At 37.2% G+C, this 21,798-nt stretch overlaps 4 protein-coding genes across 4 annotated transcripts; all 4 read left to right on the plus strand.

Annotated features, from left to right (window-relative positions):
* The first annotated feature begins 1,704 nt into the window (after positions 1 to 1,704).
* On the plus strand, positions 1,705 to 5,536 carry LOC129919161 (uncharacterized). Its single transcript, XM_056000012.1, has 3 exons — positions 1,705 to 1,768; positions 1,859 to 2,149; positions 2,232 to 5,536. Exons 1-3 carry the CDS (start codon positions 1,705 to 1,707, stop codon positions 5,534 to 5,536), a joined length of 3,660 nt encoding a protein of 1,219 aa, XP_055855987.1.
* A 3,470-nt stretch (positions 5,537 to 9,006) lies between these two features.
* LOC129919162 (uncharacterized) lies at positions 9,007 to 12,808 on the plus strand. The gene is made up of 2 exons (XM_056000013.1): positions 9,007 to 9,463; positions 9,546 to 12,808. Exons 1-2 carry the CDS (start codon positions 9,007 to 9,009, stop codon positions 12,806 to 12,808), a joined length of 3,720 nt encoding a protein of 1,239 aa, XP_055855988.1.
* Positions 12,809 to 14,843: 2,035 nt separating this feature from the next.
* Positions 14,844 to 17,667, plus strand: LOC129919163 (uncharacterized). The gene is made up of 3 exons (XM_056000014.1): positions 14,844 to 14,898; positions 15,430 to 16,731; positions 16,814 to 17,667. Exons 1-3 carry the CDS (start codon positions 14,844 to 14,846, stop codon positions 17,665 to 17,667), a joined length of 2,211 nt encoding a protein of 736 aa, XP_055855989.1.
* Positions 17,668 to 17,871: 204 nt separating this feature from the next.
* LOC129919164 (uncharacterized) lies at positions 17,872 to 20,118 on the plus strand. The gene has a single exon (XM_056000015.1). It carries the CDS (start codon positions 17,872 to 17,874, stop codon positions 20,116 to 20,118), a length of 2,247 nt encoding a protein of 748 aa, XP_055855990.1.
* Positions 20,119 to 21,798: the final 1,680 nt, after the last annotated feature.

A 21,798-nucleotide genomic window follows, 5' to 3' on the forward strand; every position in this document is an offset into this window, starting at 1 on the left:
AACTAAAAACATATTTTGAAAATAAATTCCCTACTGGTTATTACTCAACGAAGATATTTTTAACTTCCACAATTTATTTTTGAAGTTAATTCGCCTTGGGATTTAAATTGTTTATAAGGATTTTGTTGAGAAAAAATATTCTTGGAACAGGATTGCCACCTATAATTTTTTAATTAGTTGGAACAAAATTAACTGATTTTTATTTAAAATTAAATCATTTCAATTTCTTTTGTCGTTCTTTGAGGAAAAGTTAAAAATAAAATATTTTTTAAAATGGCTGAACCAACTCTAGAGGAATTGAAACAACAACGAGCTTCAACCAGGGGAAGTATTACTCGTATTAAAAATATTGTTGAATCCACTGCATACGTTTTAACTTCAACTGAGCTTGAGTGTCGCTTAGGGATTTTAGAGTCCTACTTCAAACAAATTTTAGTTTATCAAACAAAAATAGAAGTCTTAGCTCCCACTGACACTTGTAGAGGTGAAATAGAAGATTTATATATCACAGCAAAAACAAAAATTCTTTCACTTTTGGGAACAAATAGGCGGAGTAGTGTTGCAGATATGACTTTAAGTATTCCACATTCAACTAGTCACCTTCCGAAGCAGCGTTTACCCAGGTTCAGTGGAAAATATTCCGATTACAAGAATTTTATAAATTCTTTTAATCGGAATATTTTCCGAGCAAAAACAAAAATTCTTTCACTTTTGGGAACAAATAGGCGGAGTAGTGTTGCAGATATGACTTTAAGTATTCCACATTCAACTAGCCACCTTCCGAAGCAGCGTTTACCCAGGTTCAGTGGAAAATATTCCGATTACAAGAATTTTATAAATTCTTTTAACAATCTTATAGAAAACGATTCAAGTTTAACAAAAATTGAAAAATTTTATTATTTGTTGTCGTGTCTAACCGATCAAGCTCTCGGTACAGTAAAGGCCTATCAAGTAACATAAGCTAATTATCCTAAGGCACTTGCAAGTTTAAAGGAGCGTTATGATAATGACTGTCTCATATTTTTAGAATGCATTTCGCAACTTATCGAATTACCAAAGATTCCAAAGGCTTCTTCAGTTTCGTTACGGAGTTTGGTAGACAACATTTCTGCACTATTCAGTTCCTTGCTTTCGATAGGTTCATATGAAAATATCTGCAATGCAATTATAATTCACATTGCCATATCAAAGGTGGACCAAGATACACAGTCTAAGTGGGATGAGCAACTCGACTACAAGAAGCTGCCTGAATGGAAGGAATGTGCAAGCGTTCTCAACAAACGATGTCAGTTCCTGGAGGCTAGAGATAGCAAACAAAGCCGTTCAGAATCAACTTTGAAACCAGCCATCAAATCAAAACCAACTTTCGTGAACCATCATCGTCCTCAAACTTCACTAGCTGTTAGCCAACGATCTTGCATCCATTGCGGGGACAGAACTCATTCAATTACAAATTGTAAAACTTTTCTCGAGCTATCTGTTATGGATCGATTTTGGAAATCCAAAAAATTAGGTCTATGTTTGAACTGTTTAGGTAAAGGGCATAATGTTTCCAGATGTCCATCACATTATAAATGCCAAGTTTGCAAACAACCGCATCATAGTCTTTTGCATAGAAACAAATCTACAGAACCTGTTGCTGATAGTACCGATGTTCAACAACACACATCCCAGCCAACTTAGTCAGCTGCAGTGCACTCGGCAATGGAAAAGGAAGGTCAAGTTATCCTGGCAACTGCTTTAGTTTTGGTTAAAGATTCATCAGGAGGTTTTCAGTTGGGAAGAGTTTTACTTGATTCAGGGTCTCAGGTCAATTTTATAAATGATTAATTCGCAAACTCACTTGGTTTACAAAAAGACAAGAAGATCGTGGACATCGTAGGAATTGGTACAACAGAAACAAAAACAAAACATCAAACACAAACTACGATTCGATCAAGATATTCCAATTTTGAAATTTCCTTGGAGTTTTTAGTAGCCCCATCTATTACGGGATATCAGCCTGAAGCAGCACTTAATGTTAGTGGTTGGAATATTCCGATTAGTTCTGAACTAGCAGATGAGAGTTTCAACCGACCTGGTCAAATAGATTTGTTGTTAGGGGCAGAAGCATTTTTCGAGTTGCTCGAATCAGGTCAAGTTAAATTGGGTGAGGGGCTGCCATCTTTGCAAAAAACGGCTCTAGGGTGGATTGTATCGGGAAGATACAAAACAAAATTCAACAAAAACAGAAAGTCATGCTTCGTCAATTCAAAAGATAGAACTAGAAGAGATTCAGTATCTTAAATGCAAATGGTCAGAGGAGCAAATTGAATGTGAAAATCATTTCATAAAAACAGTAGAGGTTCTTCCAAGTGGTCGTCTTATGGTCCAATTGCCTTTGAAGAAAGATCCTTCTTGTCTTGGAGCTTCTTATGACATAGCATTTCGAAGGTTTTTATCTCTGGAGCGCAGATTATCTAAAAATATTGCTTTGAGAACACAATATGTAGATTTCATGAAAGAATATGAAGCTTTAGGTCATATTTCGCTGGTAACTAATCCAAATCTTGAGCAAACTCATTATTATTTGCCACATCAATGTGTAGTACGTCCCGATAGCGTTTCTACAAAATTACGCGTAGTCTTCGACGCGTCTTGTCGCACTTCTTCGCAAATTTCCTTAAACGGAATCCTTATGGTTGGCCCTACAATACAGGACGAACTTCTCATAACATTGCTTCGCTTTCGACTATATAGATATGCCTTGACTGCAGACATCGTCAAAATGTATCGACAAGTCTTGGTACATCCATCGCAAAGAAGTTTGCAGTATATTTTGTGGAGAGAGAATTCACAAACTCCAGTTAAAACTTATCAATTAAACACCATCACATATGGTACTTCATCGGCTCCGTTCCTGGCAATTCGTTGTCTTCAATCCTTGGCAGATACAAATCAAGACCGCTTCAGTTTAGGTGCTTCATGTCTTAGCAACGACTTTTATGTGGACGACATGCTAACTGGGGCAGACGATTTAGAAACGTTAACTCGCAAAAGGAACGAAGTAGTTTCCATCCTGAATTCTGCTGGGTTAGAGCTGTCGAAATGGAATAGCAATCATTTTTCTTTGATTCAAGAAGCTACAAGAAAAGAAATTAAGCTTACCGAATCAAATTTAACTAGTACTTTGGGTATAGCTTGGAATCCTAGTACGGACCAATTTAGTTTTTCGTATAAACCCAACCATACCTATACAAAGTATACCAAGAGATCAATTCTTTCACTGTCATCTTCACTCTTTGATCCAATGGGTTTGCTAAGTCCCATCATAATCCGAGCAAAAATAGTTCTCCAGCAGCTTTGGATAGAAAAGCTGGATTGGGATGAATCCATTCCAGAAGCAATTGAAGCAGAGTGGCGTCAATTCATCACTGATCTTCACTCACTCCAAAATTTGGATATTCCTCGATATGTTTTTCTTGAAAACAAAATAAGTTGTGAAGTCCATGGTTTTGCAGACGCGTCAATGAAGGCTTATGGATGCTGTATATATTTGCGAAGTTTAGATTCCTTTGGGTCAGTTAATGTGAAGCTGTTAGTCGCAAAGTCTCGAGTTGCACCCGCAAAAAAGAGACAACTTCCTAGACTCGAACTTTGCGCAGCACACCTTCTAGCCAAACTCTGGGTCAAAATTCAAAAAATTGTAGATTCAAACTACTCGAAGGCGTATTTCTGGACTGATTCGACAATTGTGTTGCATTGGATTTCTACTCATTCGTCGAAACTGAATACGTTTGTTGGAAATCGAGTTGCAGAAATCCAGGATACGACAAAAGAGGTCGTTTGGAGACACGTCCCAACACACGAAAATCCGGCAGATGTGGTTTCGCGAGGATGCACGGTAGATGAGATTAAAAATTCCCTTTGGTTTGAAGGTCCATCATTTCTGGTGAACGAAGAAGAAGAATGGCCATCCACAGCAGAAATCCATCTTTCTCCAGAAGAAACTTCATTACAAAAGAGACAAACGGTTCTAAGTTGTCAACAGCTCGAACCAAGCTACTATTTAGATCTTATAGAAAGAATGAGCTCGTATACAAAATTGATACGAATCTTCGCATATGTCAAAAGGTATCTCAACCTACGAGTATGGGCGATACCATTTCCAAATGAGTATCTAACAGCTTACGAGCTAGAAAATTCGCTAAAAATCATCGTTTATATAACTCAAAAGAAGTACTTTTCGGAAGAAATCGAAGCAATTATTAAAAACAAATCACTTAAAGGTTCTATAAAGGCTCTAAGTCCGTTTATCGAGGTTGATGATTTCAGTGGGATTCGTTTGTTAAGAGTCGGAGGCCGATTGAAGCATGCAAACATCCCAGAGGAAAGCAAGCATCCACTTTTACTGCCAAAAGATTGCAGTTTCACCAAAACTCTCGTCAGACATCTTCACCTTTCAAATTACCATGCTGGTCCAAAGGCTCTTGTAGCGCTGACGAGACAAACATTTTGGATTGTCAATGCTCGTGAGGTAGCAAGATGGGTAGTTCGAAAATGCCCACACTGTGCCAGATACAGGCCAAAGTTGTTCGAGCAGGTAATGGGAGATTTGCCTGCTGCTAGATTGACCCAATCTCGCCCATTTTTATGTTGCGGAGTGGACTTTTGTGGTCCAATATACACTTATTACAAAATTCGTGGCAAGGTGCCATACAAAACATATGTAGCTGTCTTTGTTTGTTTTTCATCGAAAGCAGTCCATTTAGAAGCTGTGTCTGATCTTTCAGCTGATGCCTTTATAGCAGCCTTAAAAAGGATGATAGGTCGTAGAGGTCTCCCAAAAACCATCCATTGTGATAATGCGACAAATTTTGTTGGCGCACAGTCAAAACTTAAAGAACTGCGTGATATGTTGTTCAAACGTTCTAACCAAGAAACTATAGTTAATTTTTGTACTAATGCTTCCATAAATTTTCATTTTATGCCCCCCAGGGCACCTAATTTCGGTGGAATTTGGGAAGCGGCCGTAAAAGTAGCAAAAGGCCATCTTTATCGCAGTCTTGGCGGTGCAAAACTGAACTTTGAAGAGCTGACAACGGCACTGGTAGAGATCGAGGCCATAATGAACTCCAGGCCAATTACTCCAATGTCTCCTGATCCCAACGACCTAGAAGCCTTAACGCCAGCCCATTTTCTCATCGGGTCATCCCTAAGAGCGATTCCGGAAATAGGCCTAGAAGTTTCCGACATAAGTTATCTGGAACGATGGCGTCGAATCAATGCCGTCAAAACCCACTTCTGGAAGCGGTGGTCATCAGAATACGTTCTAGAACTCCAGAATCGTGCCAAATGGACTACTTCAAGGCCAAACATCGAAGTTGGTAGTCTCGTCATCATCCATGAAGACAATTTGCCACCCCAAAAGTGGCTCTTGGGAAAAGTCGTCAACATTATCGAGGGTCCTGATGGTCGTATACGAGTCGCCGATATCAAAACGTCACGAGGAGAATTTCGAAGGCCAATTCGAAAACTAGCAGCGATACCGTGTTGAAAGGAAGTCCTTCCAAAGGAGGCGGAATGTTGGAGCTAAAAATCATTCTAAAATCTATTATTTTGTAAACTATCTAAATTTGAATTTCATTTGAACTACTACAATTTACTTTTATTTCAATTTAAATTTTGCGCCTAAATTATACCATTCGCCATAATAATTTGCTTTTGAATTCGCTTTAAAATTGTATTTGTAAAATTAACGTAACTTCTCTCACAAAAAACTACTAGAAAATTATGTGTATAAATAGAAGCTTTAAAATGAAATAAAGTCTCTTCTTGTATTAAAACCCTTAGGGGAAATTATCGTCTTTCGTTTCTTCGCTCGATACAAATTCTCGTTGTTTTTTCGCTCGCTTTGTGTGGAATTCACTCGGCCACTTCAAAGTCGAATCTAAGTATCTGCTTCACGAAAAAGATAGTTAAAAAGTACAAGTTGGTACAAATTAATTTCGAATCTTTTGCTCAATTCGCCACCGTTAAAATAAATAACGCACCAACCAGGATCAATCTATCTTTTAGTCAAAAAAGTATATATAGAGATCCCGGGTTGACGGTCAATTTTTTAATTTGATCGTTCATTTTTTGTTAAAAAGTTGTAATCCATGTAAAAAACTATATAAAAAACTATTGAAGTGTAGCCATTAAAATTCGTCGGTTTTTATATATATATAAAGTACTAAAAACAGTGTTAAAAACTATAAAATTCAATGAAAACTATATATATATATGTATAATATACATATGAAAGTGCAAGACATTGAACATTTTATCGTCGCGCTTCGGTTTCGGTTTCGTGAGTGCATGGTGTAGGTCAAAATCCAAAGGAAAATCGAGAAAAAAGGTTCAGGAAAAGTGCCAACAACATCCCAGAAGGAAGAAGAAACCCGAAGAAAATCTACAAAAATTGTGGGAGATAAGTATAACATCTTCCACCAAGGTACGTTTGTCCAATTTTATTCCAATGTGCGTTGCTGCTTGACAAAAATCTAAAAATCAAACAAATAAAAAGTCTATTCTACAATAATTAAAACAAAAAACGCAACTTCGACATAAAAAGGACATTAAAATTGCTACATTTAAAACTAAATATACATATATTTAAACTATATAATATACATATTCTAACAACATACACATATATTAAATGAACAACATATCGCAAATTTATTAAAATAAATATTTAAAATTAAATCTGCAAATCATAAAAGATAAAACATAAAATAATCTTGCAAATATAATTTCGCCCTAAAAACCATTGCCCGCATAATATTTAATGCTTTCATTGGATTAAATTTGATATAATCCACAAGAGAAACATACAATCCACAACACATTCAAATAGTAGAAAAGCTTTCTCTCACTTTCGAAATTAAAATTTCTTTTAACTGGCCGCCACTCCACCCATAGGTACACCATCGCACTTATCGTCGTTTCGCTCCATTCGCTCTTAATCTCGCGCTTACCTGCTTCTGCTGTTGCTGTTGCTGTACCAGACACAAGCTTTCATCAACAATTTCGCTCCATAGTATACACACCTTATTCGATACAAATTGATTTCAGTGCATCGATCCTCATTTCGCCCATACATCATCACCCATTGGACTTGGTCGTCATCGTAGTCATCATCGTCATCGTCGTCGTCGTCGCGGGAGATCTTGCTGCATGATCATTGCACTGAAAGAGCTTTTTTTGTTCAATTGAATTTTTATCGTTGATTGCAATAAACATTTATTACTTTTTGGTGGATTCTAATTTCAACCCTTGAACTAAAAACATATTTTGAAAATAAATTCCCTACTGGTTATTACTCAACGAAGATATTTTTAACTTCGACAATTTATTTTTGAAGTTAATTCGCCTTGGGATTTAAATTGTTTATAAGGATTTTGTTGAGAAAAAATATTCTTGGAACAGGATTGCCACCTATAATTTTTTAATTAGTTGGAACAAAATTAACTGATTTTTATTTAAAATTAAATCATTTCAATTTCTTTTGTCGTTCTTTGAGGAAAAGTTAAAAATAAAATATTTTTTAAAATGGCTGAACCAACTCTAGAGGAATTGAAACAACAACGAGCTTCAACCAGGGGAAGTATTACTCGTATTAAAAATATTGTTGAATCCACTGCATACGTTTTAACTTCAACTGAGCTTGAGTGTCGCTTAGGGATTTTAGAGTCCTACTTCAAACAAATTTTAGTTTATCAAACAAAAATAGAAGTCTTAGCTCCCACTGACACTTGTAGAGGTGAAATAGAAGATTTATATATCACAGCAAAAACAAAAATTCTTTCACTTTTGGGAACAAATAGGCGGAGTAGTGTTGCAGATATGACTTTAAGTATTCCACATTCAACTAGTCACCTTCCGAAGCAGCGTTTACCCAGGTTCAGTGGAAAATATTCCGATTACAAGAATTTTATAAATTCTTTTAATCGGAATATTTTCCGAGCAAAAACAAAAATTCTTTCACTTTTGGGAACAAATAGGCGGAGTAGTGTTGCAGATATGACTTTAAGTATTCCACATTCAACTAGTCACCTTCCGAAGCAGCGTTTACCCAGGTTCAGTGGAAAATATTCCGATTACAAGAATTTTATAAATTCTTTTAACAATCTTATAGAAAACGATTCAAGTTTAACAAAAATTGAAAAATTTTATTATTTGTTGTCGTGTCTAACCGATCAAGCTCTCGGTACAGTAAAGGCCTATCAAGTAACAGAAGCTAATTATCCTAAGGCACTTGCAAGTTTAAAGGAGCGTTATGATAATGACTGTCTCATATTTTTAGAATGCATTTCGCAACTTATCGAATTACCAAAGATTCCAAAGGCTTCTTCAGTTTCGTTACGGAGTTTGGTAGACAACATTTCTGCACTATTCAGTTCCTTGCTTTCGATAGGTTCATATGAAAATATCTGCAATGCAATTATAATTCACATTGCCATATCAAAGGTGGACCAAGATACACAGTCTAAGTGGGATGAGCAACTCGACTACAAGAAGCTGCCTGAATGGAAGGAATGTGCAAGCGTTCTCAACAAACGATGTCAGTTCCTGGAGGCTAGAGATAGCAAACAAAGCCGTTCAGAATCAACTTTGAAACCAGCCATCAAATCAAAACCAACTTTCGTGAACCATCATCGTCCTCAAACTTCACTAGCTGTTAGCCAACGATCTTGCATCCATTGCGGGGACAGAACTCATTCAATTACAAATTGTAAAACTTTTCTCGAGCTATCTGTTATGGATCGATTTTGGAAATCCAAAAAATTAGGTCTATGTTTGAACTGTTTAGGTAAAGGGCATAATGTTTCCAGATGTCCATCACATTATAAATGCCAAGTTTGCAAACAACCGCATCATAGTCTTTTGCATAGAAACAAATCTACAGAACCTGTTGCTGATAGTACCGATGTTCAACAACACACATCCCAGCCAACTTAGTCAGCTGCAGTGCACTCGGCAATGGAAAAGGAGCGTATTCCCGAAGGTCAAGTTATCCTGGCAACTGCTTTAGTTTTGGTTAAAGATTCATCAGGAGGTTTTCAGTTGGGAAGAGTTTTACTTGATTCAGGGTCTCAGGTCAATTTTATAAATGAGAAATTCGCAAATTCACTTGGTTTACAAATAGACAAGAAGATCGTGGACATCGTAGGAATTGGTACAACAGAAACAAAAACAAAACATCAAACACAAACTACGATTCGATCAAGATATTCCAATTTTGAAATTTCCTTGGAGTTTTTAGTAGCCCCATCTATTACGGGATATCAGCCTGAAGCAGCACTTAATGTTAGTGGTTGGAATATTCCGATTAGTTCTGAACTAGCAGATGAGAGTTTCAACCGACCTGGTCAAATAGATTTGTTGTTAGGGGCAGAAGCATTTTTCGAGTTGCTCGAATCAGGTCAAGTTAAATTGGGTGAGGGGCTGCCATCTTTGCAAAAAACGGCTCTAGGGTGGATTGTATCGGGAAGATACAAAACAAAATTCAACAAAAACAGAAAGTCATGCTTCGTCAATTCAAAAGATAGAACTAGAAGAGATTCAGTATCTTAAATGCAAATGGTCAGAGGAGCAAATTGAATGTGAAAATCATTTCATAAAAACAGTAGAGGTTCTTCCAAGTGGTCGTCTTATGGTCCAATTGCCTTTGAAGAAAGATCCTTCTTGTCTTGGAGCTTCTTATGACATAGCATTTCGAAGGTTTTTATCTCTGGAGTGCAGATTATTATCTAAAAATATTGCTTTGAGAACACAATATGTAGATTTCATGAAAGAATATGAAGCTTTAGGTCATATGTCGCTGGTAACTAATCCAAATCTTGAGCAAACTCATTATTATTTGCCACATCAATGTGTAGTGCGTCCCGATAGCGTTTCTACAAAATTACGCGTAGTCTTCGACGCGTCTTGTCGCACTTCTTCGCAAATTTCCTTAAACGGAATCCTTATGGTTGGCCCTACAATACAGGACGAACTTCTCATAACATTGCTTCGCTTTCGACTATATAGATATGCCTTGACTGCAGACATCGTCAAAATGTATCGACAAGTCTTGGTACATCCATCGCAAAGAAGTTTGCAGTATATTTTGTGGAGAGAGAATTCACAAACTCCAGTTAAAACTTATCAATTAAACACCATCACATATGGTACTTCATCGGCTCCGTTCCGCTTCAGTTTAGGTGCTTCATGTCTTAGCAACGACTTTTATGTGGACGACATGCTAACTGGGGCAGACGATTTAGAAACGTTAACTCGCAAAAGGAACGAAGTAGTTTCCATCCTGAATTCTGCTGGGTTAGAGCTGTCGAAATGGAATAGCAATCATTTTTCTTTGATTCAAGAAGCTACAAGAAAAGAAATTAAGCTTACCGAATCAAATTTAACTAGTACTTTGGGTATAGCTTGGAATCCTAGTACGGACCAATTTAGTTTTTCGTATAAACCCAACCATACCTATACAAAGTATACCAAGAGATCAATTCTTTCACTGTCATCTTCACTCTTTGATCCAATGGGTTTGCTAAGTCCCATCATAATCCGAGCAAAAATAGTTCTCCAGCAGCTTTGGATAGAAAAGCTGGATTGGGATGAATCCATTCCAGAAGCAATTGAAGCAGAGTGGCGTCAATTCATCACTGATCTTCACTCACTCCAAAATTTGGATATTCCTCGATATGTTTTTCTTGAAAACAAAATAAGTTGTGAAGTCCATGGTTTTGCAGACGCGTCAATGAAGGCTTATGGATGCTGTATATATTTGCGAAGTTTAGATTCCTTTGGGTCAGTTAATGTGAAGCTGTTAGTCGCAAAGTCTCGAGTTGCACCCGCAAAAAAGAGACAACTTCCTAGACTCGAACTTTGCGCAGCACACCTTCTAGCCAAACTCTGGGTCAAAATTCAAAAAATTGTAGATTCAAACTACTCGAAGGCGTATTTCTGGACTGATTCGACAATTGTGTTGCATTGGATTTCTACTCATTCGTCGAAACTAAATACGTTTGTTGGAAATCGAGTTGCAGAAATCCAGGATACGACAAAAGAGGTCGTTTGGAGACACGTCCCAACACACGAAAATCCGGCAGATGTGGTTTCGCGAGGATGCACGGTAGATGAGATTAAAAATTCCCTTTGGTTTGAAGGTCCATCATTTCTGGTGAACGAAGAAGAAGAATGGCCATCCACAGCAGAAATCCATCTTTCTCCAGAAGAAACTTCATTACAAAAGAGACAAACGGTTCTAAGTTGTCAACAGCTCGAACCAAACTACTATTTAGATCTTATAGAAAGAATGAGCTCGTATACAAAATTGATACGAATCTTCGCATATGGCAAAAGGTATCTCAACCTACGAGTATGGGCGATACCATTTCCAAATGAGTATCTAACAGCTTACGAGCTAGAAAATTCGCTAAAAATCATCGTTTATATAACTCAAAAGAAGTACTTTTCGGAAGAAATCGAAGCAATTATTAAAAACAAATCACTTAAAGGTTCTATAAAGGCTCTAAGTCCGTTTATCGAGGTTGATGATTTCAGTGGGATTCGTTTGTTAAGAGTCGGAGGCCGATTGAAGCATGCAAACATCCCAGAGGAAAGCAAGCATCCACTTTTACTGCCAAAAGATTGCAGTTTCACCAAAACTCTCGTCAGACATCTTCACCTTTCAAATTACCATGCTGGTCCAAAGGCTCTTGTAGCGCTGACGAGACAAACATTTTGGATTGTCAATGCTCGTGAGGTAGCAAGATGGGTAGTTCGAAAATGCCCACACTGTGCCAGATACAGGCCAAAGTTGTTCGAGCAGGTAATGGGAGATTTGCCTGCTGCTAGATTGACCCAATCTCGCCCATTTTTATGTTGCGGAGTGGACTTTTGTGGTCCAATATACACTTATTACAAAATTCGTGGCAAGGTGCCATACAAAACATATGTAGCTGTCTTTGTTTGTTTTTCATCGAAAGCAGTCCATTTAGAAGCTGTGTCTGATCTTTCAGCTGATGCCTTTATAGCAGCCTTAAAAAGGATGATAGGTCGTAGAGGTCTCCCAAAAACCATCCATTGTGATAATGCGACAAATTTTGTTGGCGCACAGTCAAAACTTAAAGAACTGCGTGATATGTTGTTCAAACGTTCTAACCAAGAAACTATAGTTAATTTTTGTACTAATGCTTCCATAAATTTTCATTTTATGCCCCCCAGGGCACCTAATTTCGGTGGAATTTGGGAAGCGGCCGTAAAAGTAGCAAAAGGCCATCTTTATCGCAGTCTTGGCGGTGCAAAACTGAACTTTGAAGAGCTGACAACGGCACTGGTAGAGATCGAGGCCATAATGAACTCCAGGCCAATTACTCCAATGTCTCCTGATCCCAACGACCTAGAAGCCTTAACGCCAGCCCATTTTCTCATCGGGTCATCCCTAAGAGCGATTCCGGAAATAGGCCTAGAAGTTTCCGACATAAGTTATCTGGAACGATGGCGTCGAATCAATGCCGTCAAAACCCACTTCTGGAAGCGGTGGTCATCAGAATACGTTCTAGAACTCCAGAATCGTGCCAAATGGACTACTTCAAGGCCAAACATCGAAGTTGGTAGTCTCGTCATCATCCATGAAGACAATTTGCCACCCCAAAAGTGGCTCTTGGGAAAAGTCGTCAACATTATCGAGGGTCCTGATGGTCGTATACGAGTCGCCGATATCAAAACGTCACGAGGAGAATTTCGAAGGCCAATTCGAAAACTAGCAGCGATACCGTGTTGAAAGGAAGTCCTTCCAAAGGAGGCGGAATGTTGGAGCTAAAAATCATTCTAAAATCTATTATTTTGTAAACTATCTAAATTTGAATTTCATTTGAACTACTACAATTTACTTTTATTTCAATTTAAATTTTGCGCCTAAATTATACCATTCGCCATAATAATTTGCTTTTGAATTCGCTTTAAAATTGTATTTGTAAAATTAACGTAACTTCTCTCACAAAAAACTACTAGAAAATTATGTGTATAAATAGAAGCTTTAAAATGAAATAAAGTCTCTTCTTGTATTAAAACCCTTAGGGGAAATTATCGTCTTTCGTTTCTTCGCTCGATACAAATTCTCGTTGTTTTTTCGCTCGCTTTGTGTGGAATTCACTCGGCCACTTCAAAGTCGAATCTAAGTATCTGCTTCACGAAAAAGATAGTTAAAAAGTACAAGTTGGTACAAATTAATTTCGAATCTTTTGCTCAATTCGCCACCGTTAAAATAAATAACGCACCAACCAGGATCAATCTATCTTTTAGTCAAAAAAGTATATATAGAGATCCCGGGTTGACGGTCAATTTTTTAATTTGATCGTTCATTTTTTGTTAAAAAGTTGTAATCCATGTAAAAAACTATATAAAAAACTATTGAAGTGTAGCCATTAAAATTCGTCGGTTTTTATATATATATAAAGTACTAAAAACAGTGTTAAAAACTATAAAATTCAATGAAAACTATATATATATATGTATAATATACATATGAAAGTGCAAGACATTGAACATTTTATCGTCGCGCTTCGGTTTCGGTTTCGTGAGTGCATGGTGTAGGTCAAAATCCAAAGGAAAATCGAGAAAAAAGGTTCAGGAAAAGTGCCAACAACATCCCAGAAGGAAGAAGAAACCCGAAGAAAATCTACAAAAATTGTGGGAGATAAGTATAACATCTTCCACCAAGGTACGTTTGTCCAATTTTATTCCAATGTGCGTTGCTGCTTGACAAAAATCTAAAAATCAAACAAATAAAAAGTCTATTCTACAATAATTAAAACAAAAAACGCAACTTCGACATAAAAAGGACATTAAAATTGCTACATTTAAAACTAAATATACATATATTTAAACTATATAATATACATATTCTAACAACATACACATATATTAAATGAACAACATATCGCAAATTTATTAAAATAAATATTTAAAATTAAATCTGCAAATCATAAAAGATAAAACATAAAATAATCTTGCAAATATAATTTCGCCCTAAAAACCATTGCCCGCATAATATTTAATGCTTTCATTGGATTAAATTTGATATAATCCACAAGAGAAACATACAATCCACAACACATTCAAATAGTAGAAAAGCTTTCTCTCACTTTCGAAATTAAAATTTCTTTTAACTGGCCGCCACTCCACCCATACACCATCGCACTTATCGTCGTTTCGCTCCATTCGCTCTTAATCTCGCGCTTACCTGCTTCTGCTGTTGCTGTTGCTGTACCAGACACAAGCTTTCATCAACAATTTCGCTCCATAGTATACACACCTTATTCGATACAAATTGATTTCAGTGCATCGATCCTCATTTCGCCCATACATCATCACCCATTGGACTTGGTCGTCATCGTAGTCATCATCGTCATCGTCGTCGTCGTCGCGGGAGATCTTGCTGCATGATCATTGCACTGAAAGAGCTTTTTTTGTTCAATTGAATTTTTATCGTTGATTGCAATAAACATTTATTACTTTTTGGTGGATTCTAATTTCAACCCTTGAACTAAAAACATATTTTGAAAATAAATTCCCTACTGGTTATTACTCAACGAAGATATTTTTAACTTCGACAATTTATTTTTGAAGTTAATTCGCCTTGGGATTTAAATTGTTTATAAGGATTTTGTTGAGAAAAAATATTCTTGGAACAGGATTGCCACCTATAATTTTTTAATTAGTTGGAACAAAATTAACTGATTTTTATTTAAAATTAAATCATTTCAATTTCTTTTGTCGTTCTTTGAGGAAAAGTTAAAAATAAAATATTTTTTAAAATGGCTGAACCAACTCTAGAGGAATTGAAACAACAACGAGCTTCAACCAGGGGAAGTATTACTCGTATTAAAAATATTGTTGAATCCACTGCATACGTTTTAACTTCAACTGAGCTTGAGTGTCGCTTAGGGATTTTAGAGTCCTACTTCAAACAAATTTTAGTTTATCAAACAAAAATAGAAGTCTTAGCTCCCACTGACACTTGTAGAGGTGAAATAGAAGATTTATATATCACAGCAAAAACAAAAATTCTTTCACTTTTGGGAACAAATAGGCGGAGTAGTGTTGCAGATATGACTTTAAGTATTCCACATTCAACTAGTCACCTTCCGAAGCAGCGTTTACCCAGGTTCAGTGGAAAATATTCCGATTACAAGAATTTTATAAATTCTTTTAATCGGAATATTTTCCGAGCAAAAACAAAAATTCTTTCACTTTTGGGAACAAATAGGCGGAGTAGTGTTGCAGATATGACTTTAAGTATTCCACATTCAACTAGTCACCTTCCGAAGCAGCGTTTACCCAGGTTCAGTGGAAAATATTCCGATTACAAGAATTTTATAAATTCTTTTAACAATCTTATAGAAAACGATTCAAGTTTAACAAAAATTGAAAAATTTTATTATTTGTTGTCGTGTCTAACCGATCAAGCTCTCGGTACAGTAAAGGCCTATCAAGTAACAGAAGCTAATTATCCTAAGGCACTTGCAAGTTTAAAGGAGCGTTATGATAATGACTGTCTCATATTTTTAGAATGCATTTCGCAACTTATCGAATTACCAAAGATTCCAAAGGCTTCTTCAGTTTCGTTACGGAGTTTGGTAGACAACATTTCTGCACTATTCAGTTCCTTGCTTTCGATAGGTTCATATGAAAATATCTGCAATGCAATTATAATTCACATTGCCATATCAAAGGTGGACCAAGATACACAGTCTAAGTGGGATGAGCAACTCGACTACAAGAAGCTGCCTGAATGGAAGGAATGTGCAAGCGTTCTCAACAAACGATGTCAGTTCCTGGAGGCTAGAGATAGCAAACAAAGCCGTTCAGAATCAACTTTGAAACCAGCCATCAAATCAAAACCAACTTTCGTGAACCATCATCGTCCTCAAACTTCACTAGCTGTTAGCCAACGATCTTGCATCCATTGCGGGGACAGAACTCATTCAATTACAAATTGTAAAACTTTTCTCGAGCTATCTGTTATGGATCGATTTTGGAAATCCAAAAAATTAGGTCTATGTTTGAACTGTTTAGGTAAAGGGCATAATGTTTCCAGATGTCCATCACATTATAAATGCCAAGTTTGCAAACAACCGCATCATAGTCTTTTGCATAGAAACAAATCTACAGAACCTGTTGCTGATAGTACCGATGTTCAACAACACACATCCCAGCCAACTTCGTCAGCTGCAGTGCACTCGGCAATGGAAAAGGAGCGTATTCCCGAAGGTCAAGTTATCCTGGCAACTGCTTTAGTTTTGGTTAAAGATTCATCAGGAGGTTTTCAGTTGGGAAGAGTTTTACTTGATTCAGGGTCTCAGGTCAATTTTATAAATGAGAAATTCGCAAACTCACTTGGTTTACAAAAAGACAAGAAGATCGTGGACATCGTAGGAATTGGTACAACAGAAACAAAAACAAAACATCAAACACAAACTACGATTCGATCAAGATATTCCAATTTTGAAATTTCCTTGGAGTTTTTAGTAGCCCCATCTATTACGGGATATCAGCCTGAAGCAGCACTTAATGTTAGTGGTTGGAATATTCCGATTAGTTCTGAACTAGCAGATGAGAGTTTCAACCGACCTGGTCAAATAGATTTGTTGTTAGGGGCAGAAGCATTTTTCGAGTTGCTCGAATCAGGTCAAGTTAAATTGGGTGAGGGGCTGCCATCTTTGCAAAAAACGGCTCTAGGGTGGATTGTATCGGGAAGATACAAAACAAAATTCAACAAAAACAGAAAGTCATGCTTCGTCAATTCAAAAGATAGAACTAGAAGAGATTCAGTATCTTAAATGCAAATGGTCAGAGGAGCAAATTGAATGTGAAAATCATTTCATAAAAACAGTAGAGGTTCTTCCAAGTGGTCGTCTTATGGTCCAATTGCCTTTGAAGAAAGATCCTTCTTGTCTTGGAGCTTCTTATGACATAGCATTTCGAAGGTTTTTATCTCTGGAGCGCAGATTATCTAAAAATATTGCTTTGAGAACACAATATGTAGATTTCATGAAAGAATATGAAGCTTTAGGTCATATTTCGCTGGTAACTAATCCAAATCTTGAGCAAACTCATTATTATTTGCCACATCAATGTGTAGTACGTCCCGATAGCGTTTCTACAAAATTACGCGTAGTCTTCGACGCGTCTTGTCGCACTTCTTCGCAAATTTCCTTAAACGGAATCCTTATGGTTGGCCCTACAATACAGGACGAACTTCTCATAACATTGCTTCGCTTTCGACTATATAGATATGCCTTGACTGCAGACATCGTCAAAATGTATCGACAAGTCTTGGTACATCCATCGCAAAGAAGTTTGCAGTATATTTTGTGGAGAGAGAATTCACAAACTCCAGTTAAAACTTATCAATTAAACACCATCACATATGGTACTTCATCGGCTCCGTTCCTGGCAATTCGTTGTCTTCAATACTTGGCAGATACAAATCAAGACCGCTTCAGTTTAGGTGCTTCATGTCTTAGCAACGACTTTTATGTGGACGACATGCTAACTGGGGCAGACGATTTAGAAACGTTAACTCGCAAAAGGAACGAAGTAGTTTCCATCCTGAATTCTGCTGGGTTAGAGCTGTAGAAATGGAATAGCAATCATTTTTCTTTGATTCAAGAAGCTACAAGAAAAGAAATTAAGCTTACCGAATCAAATTTAACTAGTACTTTGGGTATAGCTTGGAATCCTAGTACGGACCAATTTAGTTTTTCGTATAAACCCAACCATACCTATACAAAGTATACCAAGAGATCAATTCTTTCACTGTCATCTTCACTCTTTGATCCAATGGGTTTGCAAAGTCCCATCATAATCCGAGCAAAAATAGTTCTCCAGCAGCTTTGGATAGAAAAGCTGGATTGGGATGAATCCATTCCAGAAGCAATTGAAGCAGAGTGGCGTCAATTCATCACTGATCTTCACTCACTCCAAAATTTGGATATTCCTCGATATGTTTTTCTTGAAAACAAAATAAGTTGTGAAGTCCATGGTTTTGCAGACGCGTCAATGAAGGCTTATGGATGCTGTATATATTTGCGAAGTTTAGATTCCTTTGGGTCAGTTAATGTGAAGCTGTTAGTCGCAAAGTCTCGAGTTGCACCCGCAAAAAAGAGACAACTTCCTAGACTCGAACTTTGCGCAGCACACCTTCTAGCCAAACTCTGGGTCAAAATTCAAAAAATTGTAGATTCAAACTACTCGAAGGCGTATTTCTGGACTGATTCGACAATTGTGTTGCATTGGATTTCTACTCATTCGTCGAAACTGAATACGTTTGTTGGAAATCGAGTTGCAGAAATCCAGGATACGACAAAAGAGGTCGTTTGGAGACACGTCCCAACACACGAAAATCCGGCAGATGTGGTTTCGCGAGGATGCACGGTAGATGAGATTAAAAATTCCCTTTGGTTTGAAGGTCCATCATTTCTGGTGAACGAAGAAGAAGAATGGCCATCCACAGCAGAAATCCATCTTTCTCCAGAAGAAACTTCAATAGAAAAGAGACAAACGGTTCTAAGTTGTCAACAGCTCGAACCAAGCTACTATTTAGATCTTATAGAAAGAATGAGCTCGTATACAAAATTGATACGAATCTTCGCATATGTCAAAAGGTATCTCAACCTACGAGTATGGGCGATACCATTTCCAAATGAGTATCTAACAGCTTACGAGCTAGAAAATTCGCTAAAAATCATCGTTTATATAACTCAAAAGAAGTACTTTTCGGAAGAAATCGAAGCAATTATTAAAAACAAATCACTTAAAGGTTCTATAAAGGCTCTAAGTCCGTTTATCGAGGTTGATGATTTCAGTGGGATTCGTTTGTTAAGAGTCGGAGGCCGATTGAAGCATGCAAACATCCCAGAGCAAAGCAAGCATCCACTTTTACTGCCAAAAGATTGCAGTTTCACCAAAACTCTCGTCAGACATCTTCACCTTTCAAATTACCATGCTGGTCCAAAGGCTCTTGTAGCGCTGACGAGACAAACATTTTGGATTGTCAATGCTCGTGAGGTAGCAAGATGGGTAGTTCGAAAATGCCCACACTGTGCCAGATACAGGCCAAAGTTGTTCGAGCAGGTAATGGGAGATTTGCCTGCTGCTAGATTGACCCAATCTCGCCCATTTTTATGTTGCGGAGTGGACTTTTGTGGTCCAATAAACACTTATTACAAAATTCGTGGCAAGGTGCCATACAAAACATATGTAGCTGTCTTTGTTTGTTTTTCATCGAAAGCAGTCCATTTAGAAGCTGTGTCTGATCTTTCAGCTGATGCCTTTATAGCAGCCTTAAAAAGGATGATAGGTCGTAGAGGTCTCCCAAAAACCATCCATTGTGATAATGCGACAAATTTAGTTGGCGCACAGTCAAAACTTAAAGAACTGCGTGATATGTTGTTCAAACGTTCTAACCAAGAAACTATAGTTAATTTTTGTACTAATGCTTCCATAAATTTTCATTTTATGCCCCCCAGGGCACCTAATTTCGGTAGAATTTGGGAAGCGGCCGTAAAAGTAGCAAAAGGCCATCTTTATCGCAGTCTTGGCGGTGCAAAACTGAACTTTGAAGAGCTGACAACGGCACTGGTAGAGATCGAGGCCATAATGAACTCCAGGCCAATTACTCCAATGTCTCCTGATCCCAACGACCTAGAAGCCTTAACGCCAGCCCATTTTCTCATCGGGTCATCCCTAAGAGCGATTCCGGAAATAGGCCTAGAAGTTTCCGACATAAGTTATCTGGAACGATGGCGTCGAATCAATGCCGTCAAAACCCACTTCTGGAAGCGGTGGTCATCAGAATACGTTCTAGAACTCCAGAATCGTGCCAAATGGACTACTTCAAGGCCAAACATCGAAGTTGGTAGTCTCGTCATCATCCATGAAGACAATTTGCCACCCCAAAAGTGGCTCTTGGGAAAAGTCGTCAACATTATCGAGGGTCCTGATGGTCGTATACGAGTCGCCGATATCAAAACGTCACGAGGAGAATTTCGAAGGCCAATTCGAAAACTAGCAGCGATACCGTGTTGAAAGGAAGTCCTTCCAAAGGAGGCGGAATGTTGGAGCTAAAAATCATTCTAAAATCTATTATTTTGTAAACTATCTAAATTTGAATTTCATTTGAACTACTACAATTTACTTTTATTTCAATTTAAATTTTGCGCCTAAATTATACCATTCGCCATAATAATTTGCTTTTGAATTCGCTTTAAAATTGTATTTGTAAAATTAACGTAACTTCTCTCACAAAAAACTACTAGAAAATTATGTGTATAAATAGAAGCTTTAAAATGAAATAAAGTCTCTTCTTGTATTAAAACCCTTAGGGGAAATTATCGTCTTTCGTTTCTTCGCTCGATACAAATTCTCGTTGTTTTTTCGCTCGCTTTGTGTGGAATTCACTCGGCCACTTCAAAGTCGAATCTAAGTATCTGCTTCACGAAAAAGATAGTTAAAAAGTACAAGTTGGTACAAATTAATTTCGAATCTTTTGCTCAATTCGCCACCGTTAAAATAAATAACGCACCAACCAGGATCAATCTATCTTTTAGTCAAAAAAGTATATATAGAGATCCCGGGTTGACGGTCAATTTTTTAATTTGATCGTTCACGTGTGTAAGCCTTTATTTTCCAAAATGAATAACATTAAAGATTCGTTTAGAAACATGTTGTCAGAGGTGCCGTGAAATAACGTCGAGCGAAATAACGCCGAATTCCAAAATTCGGCGTTATTTCACTTTACAAAAGCGAAATAACGCCGAATTTCAACATTCGGCCTTATTTCACAATGATAAAGTGAAATTACTTTCACTTTTTCAGTGAGGAAAATCCTGCTAAGTGGAGCTTAGGAAAAATTTCTATGTAACCACCTGCAGTCAGTTTGGTATCGAAATGCCATATTTTTGGCACAGGGACATAAGGCCCATGGAATAACAGCCACTATTATTGTGGGGCTTACATCCCGCTTGAGTGTGAGACATAAGTTCCAAAAGACAAAAGACCCACAAATAAAGGATGGGCGTTATGTCTCACTAACAAAGAATTTACAAATTATAAAATTATCTCCCAACTGAATAACTGTATTTGGGATAGTTAGATAATTCGATTTTGCACTTATGTCCCACCTTATTGGCAAATAAGCCGATTCAATAGTGTATCCAATCAAGGGGATTGCAGCAGAGCAGCATGCTCTCAGCCTCCAAAAATATTTCACTGTTTATAAACCTAAGTATCTTGGGTTTTATTGTTTTATTTATGTGTATACCAAACAACAAAGATATGTTTGTGTTATAACTTGGCAAACGCGAAGCGAAAAATAAATTCTTACATAAAAATCTATTTAATTTTTGGAACCCAAACGCGAAGGGGAAAAAAATTAAATAGATTCTCATGTAAGAAATTTTTGTCCGCTTTGCTTTCCACCAATTAAAACAGGTGGGATCTATTTGTTTCTTATCATTATCTTATTCAAAGTTTCTTTTGCATTTAAAGACTCTGGAACAAAACGCGAATAAAATATACCAAAGTTATAACTGTTCATTATTGTTTTATATTTCGAAAAGCGTGGGGCTTATGTCCCACTTAAATGAAAAATATATGGAGCTTATGTCCCACTCAAGTGGGATATAATTCTTAAAATAAATGTCAACCCACTCAAGTGGAACATAACTCCCGTAAATAAATAGTGGGTGCTAATTCCTTTGGCCTTTT

Source organism: Episyrphus balteatus, chromosome 4 (genome assembly GCF_945859705.1).
Source record: "Episyrphus balteatus chromosome 4, idEpiBalt1.1, whole genome shotgun sequence".
In the NCBI taxonomy this organism is placed as follows: Eukaryota; Metazoa; Arthropoda; class Insecta; order Diptera; family Syrphidae; genus Episyrphus; species Episyrphus balteatus.